Source organism: Fulmarus glacialis, unplaced genomic scaffold (genome assembly GCF_000690835.1).
Source record: "Fulmarus glacialis isolate BGI_N327 unplaced genomic scaffold, ASM69083v1 scaffold19362, whole genome shotgun sequence".
Classification (NCBI taxonomy): domain Eukaryota; kingdom Metazoa; phylum Chordata; class Aves; order Procellariiformes; family Procellariidae; genus Fulmarus; species Fulmarus glacialis.
The window spans coordinates 5614-10392 of NW_009199983.1; the positions used below are offsets into that span (position 1 = coordinate 5614).

At 61.7% G+C, this 4779-nt stretch overlaps 1 protein-coding gene across 1 annotated transcript; it reads right to left on the reverse strand.

The window, feature by feature from the left end:
• LOC104073597 (cell surface glycoprotein MUC18-like) lies at window positions 1-4310 on the reverse strand (the record flags this gene model as incomplete). The annotated part of the gene is given in 14 exon segments (XM_009573435.1): window positions 1-92; window positions 539-680; window positions 1424-1559; window positions 1660-1781; window positions 1900-2038; window positions 2358-2479; window positions 2568-2730; window positions 2882-3009; window positions 3097-3276; window positions 3484-3571; window positions 3683-3753; window positions 3862-4033; window positions 4035-4072; window positions 4179-4310. Coding segments are annotated over 14 exon segments (1725 nt in total), but the record flags the coding sequence as incomplete, so codon positions are not given.
• Between the last annotated feature and the right edge of the window lie 469 nt (window positions 4311-4779).

A 4779-nucleotide genomic window follows, 5' to 3' on the forward strand; every position in this document is an offset into this window, starting at 1 on the left:
CGTTGGCACCCTGCAGGAGCCCCGCCTCTTCGGAAAGTTTATCTGACTTAACTTCAACTACAATCTTGTCTTTACGTGCCTCTGGCTTTGTGCTAGGGGAGGGAGGTGACAATTTTGAGACATGTTTGCAATACCAGAGGACACGTGGCCAGCTGAGCGAGGCCAAGCCCTGGGGCTCCATCTCAGGGGATGCTCTGGAGTGGGGCCGGGCCAGAGGAAGGCCAGGGGTGAAAGAGGCTCTGGCTTAGAGAAAGCTTTGGGCTGCCCAGCCCCTCCCTCGGGAGGAGTCCCTTGGCTGCTCTACCACTCTGCTGTCCTCCTCATCACTTCCCTGCGCAGACGGGGCAAGCAGTGCGGACCCCAGGCTGTGGGAAGCTGGAAGTGCTGCTGAGACCCAGCGCGGTGCCCCCCGAGGCTGCACTATTGCCTCCCTCCATGTTGGGCAGGGAGCGGCAGGTGCAATGAGATGGGAAGCATGAGTGATGGCAAGCACCTCTGGCCCCAAGGGCTCCCTGGGAGGGCGGGTGGCGGTGCTTACATGTCCTGTTTCCCAGCGCGGCCACATGGGATCTTGCCTTTCTTGTGCAGGAAGTAGATGACAGACCCCAGCACAGCCACCACAAGGATGCAGACGATGATCGCCACAATGATCACCCCTTTGCTCTCTGGTGTCTTTTGATCTAAACACAATGGGAGAGGAAGAAGTTAATGCCTGTCCCACCCTGATGCTCTCCAGCTTCTGCATTACTGCACCTCCTTGGGGGCAAGAAAAGGACCCCTTCCCCCAAGAAAGCACCATGGGGACTCCAGTTCCTGGTGCTTCTCCAGCTCCCTGCAGGATGTAGATGTCAGCACAAAAATGCTGCGTTAGGGCAGTTTCTGCATGAATATGCTTTGCATTCTGCTCCCAGCTGCCATGCCCCTGCGTGCCATAAGGGGATGGCTTACAGGCTTTCCTACAAGACATCAGGCCATCCCTTTGCTTGCTTGCCCAGCAGGCCTGGGCTGCAGGAAGCCGCACTTGATGGCCTTGCTGGGCTACAGGCTGAGGACAAGCAGGCAGCTTTCACACTGCTGCAGAAACAGGTGAAGACAGCCTCCGTTTCCCTCGCGGCTTGGCAGGGAGAGAGGAGCAGTGACAGATGCGGTGCAAGAGCCAGCAGCCAAGGGTCCCTCCCCAGGCCAGAGGTGAGCGTGACTCCCATGGGTGGCATGCTCCCGCCAGAGCCTGGGTTGACAGACGCACGCACCCAGGGCGGTGAGGAGACTGACCTTTCCTGATGGACTCCACTGGTAGAGCAGGAAGGGAGGGACAGAGACAGAGCTCAGCCACGCCACAGCAGCACGGCACACATGGCGCCTGTGCGAGGGGGACTAATACTTCTCTGGGTTCGCAGGGCAGAGGGCAGTGCCTGAGACTCACCAAGCAGCTGGATGTGCTTCTCGCTGACACCCAGCGCATTGGAGACCCTGCACATGGCTCCCGCCCGAAGCAGGTCGTGGTTCACGCGCACTGTCAGGTTGCTGGCGATGTGCTGATTTTCAATGTACTCATGAGCCTACGAGGAGGGGGAGGCAGCAAACGATTCAGCGCCCGAGGCAATGCGCAGCCCCTCTGAGAGACCACAGCCTGGACACAGCACCCTCCCCAGCTCTCACCGTTCCGTTGACATTCCAGTGAACAGAGGGCCTGGGGAAAGCGATGGCCTTGCAGGTCAGGTTCACCACCTCGTCCTGCCGCACATACAGCGGGGAGCTGATGGCGACGATCCGTGGCTTGCCTATGGGGAGGGCTCATCAAGCACCCGTGGCTCTCGGGGGGGGGGAACAGGACTGATGCTGGGCAGGACGGGGCTCACTCTGGCAGGGAGTCATGCCCACACACATGATGGTTCTTACCCTGAACAGCCACGGCCACCTGCTTGCTCTGCTCCAGCCCCGGCACGCTTGGTGCGATCACCTTGCAGCTGAAGTTGCTGGAGGTTTCGAAGGTGAGGTTGCTCAAAAAGAGCTGGTTCCCTTCTGCGACCTTCCTGCCCTGTTGGGAAGGGATGCCCCCAGCAATGAGTCCCAAGCATCAGGTCCTTCTGCACCCAGCTCCCCAGGCTCTGCAGCTGTCCCAAAGGGGCTCAGCCCTCCCTCTTACGCACAGTGAGGGAGCCTGCAAGCACAGGACCTCTCTGCAGTACTAGCCAGGAGGTGAAGAGGTAGACATGGACAACACAGGTCCATACAAGGGGGAATCCTACCCCTGGCCTCTCTCAGGAGAGATGGAGGAAGCTCCTGGCTCTGCCCAGTTTGCTGCAAAGCCCAGGCTCACCGAGCCCGAGTGTGACAATACCCGAATGCCTGCTCACCTTCTCATCCCTCCACTGGTAGGCCAGGGCCACAGGGCTGTGGGCATCGCAGCTCAGCCTCACGCTATCTCCTTCCTGAAGGGGTGAGGATGGCTCCATCTTCACACGGACCCCTTCAATGTCTAGGAGAGGGATGGAGAGCAGGGCAGGGTGAGCAGAAGGGATGGGGCACCCACCACAAGGTGTGCAGGGTCCCATCCCCCGCCTTACAGTTCACAACAAGCTCCACGTCCTTCTCCAGCTGTCTCATATCATCCAAGTCCAGGGTCTGGCATCTGTACAGGCCGCTGCTGCTCTTATTCACATCATGCAGGTTCAGCACCCCGCTGTTGGTGTCTGCCAGTGACGTCAGGTCCTGCCAACTGTCCTCCAGCTGCAGGCAGTGGGGAGAAAGCAGAGTCCTTAGCCCCACACAGGCACCCTCCACCCCAGCCGCTGCATCCCACTCCCCAGGGCCCTCCAGGAGCAGCCAGGACATGAGATGTCTGCCAAGGGAGAGGTGCCCAGGTCCCCTCCGGCCTCACCTCCCTCTTATAGAAGCTGAAGACGGGTGCTGGGTTCCCGTCAGCCTCGCAGACCAGCTTCACATCGTCCCCTTCCTTCACCAGTGCTGAGGACGGCACGACCTGCAGCTTCACGTGCTGCGCGGGGTCTGGGGGAGGAGGGAGCAGGGACGGTCGGTGCGGGGCCCCGCCACGCAGCACTGGGCAGCGGGCACAGCCCCCAGCCCCTGACTCACAGAAGACAGTGACGCTGACTCGCCGCGATTCCACAGCATGCCTCTGTCCCCGCAGCCAGTAGTGCACGGTGCAGTGGTAGAGGGAGTTGCGATCCTCCCGGGTGACATGGGCGAAGAGGGTGCTGCTCACCGTGTACAGCCCACTCGACTCGCGGGTCAGCGTGGCCGGGATCTTCACCACTGCAGGGGACACAGCCGCTGTCCCCAGCCCATGGGAGGCGAGGAGGGCCCCCTTGGGAGCACAGGGCTCCTTTGGGTGGCCACATGCTGCCAGTCCCCAGCTGATGAGGGCCTGGATAGCATAAGTGCCCCGACCCCTCTCTTGAGCAGGCAGATGTAGTTCCCCATCCCCATCCTCATCCTCATCCCCATCCCCATCCAACTCACTCTTCTCCTCCGGCTGCAGCTGCTCCCCATTCTTGTGCCACGTGATGTTGGGGGGTGGGAAGCTGTTTCTGCTCATGCACTGGGCAATCTGTGGCAGCAGAGAGAGCCTTGAGCACGGGATGCCCCCATGGGGAGAGGGGAGTGGGGAGCCTGGCATGGCTGGGAGCCTCCCCCTCCCCTGTGTGGGGTCTCTCCTCACCTGCGGGATGTCACTGCTCTGCACAGAAATGCCTCCTGAGTTGGCCACGATCTCAGGGGCCTCGGGGACCTCTGGAAAGAGAAGCCACCCCACGCGGATTAGGAGGGACAGGATGGGATCCCCTGCCAGACCCACAGAGCGAATGCACGGCCATGCTGCCCTCCTGCCCCATCACTCACTGTAGATGTGGAGCTCGGTGCGGTTCTCGCCCACGCCGCGGTTGCCCGCCTCAACCTGGCACACGAAGGTCCTGGCGTCCTGCACCGTCACCCTGCTGATGGAGAGGGCCTTGTCCTCCCCTACTGACAGCCGCCCCTTGTAGTCTGTGTTCTCCTCCAGGATCTCGCTGCCCATGATGCGGCACAGCCTCACCTGGTTGTTGCGGTCAATCTGCAATGTGAGGGGCCGAGGCTGGGCTGATGAGGAGCCCGGGAGAAAGCCCTGGGCTAGCTGCCACCCCAGCCCACCGCCCACCGCTCCTCTCCCAGGTCAACACTCACATAGAACCAGTTGATGTAAGTGTAGGAGCCATTTCCAGGGATGTAGAAGTTGCACTCGATCCTGGCCGTGCTCCCGCTCTCCACTTCAACCACCACCGGCATGGAGACCTCCAGCTTGCTGGCTGCAGCTGTGGGACAGACCCCGTCAGGGGCGGGAAGCACGGGGAAGCCCCCGTGTCTGTGCTAGCGATGGAGCTGAGCCCAGGCCTGTCCCCATCTCCATCTCCCGAAGGGCGTGGGGCAGAGCTGTGTCCTGCGCCAGCATCCCCCAGGCACCACGTCCCAGCCCAACGGGGGTGCCAGCCAGGAGCACAGCCCCGCTCCTGCCGCCACGCTGCCTTCTGCGTCCACAGAGAGCCTGCAGGCTCAGGCCACCACCCTTGTTCCCAGAGAGGGGATGAGGCACACTGTGCTTGCACCACCAGTCTCCTCAGCACACCTGGAGACAACCACCCACCCCACTGCTGTTGCAGTCCCCACCAGACCTGCCCTCCCCACAGCATCCCAGCCTTGCTGAAATGGGGAGCAAGACGTCTGAGCCCCCAAATCCTCCCGCACACCACCAAGGTAGGGAGTGGCTGCACCCTGCCCAGGAAT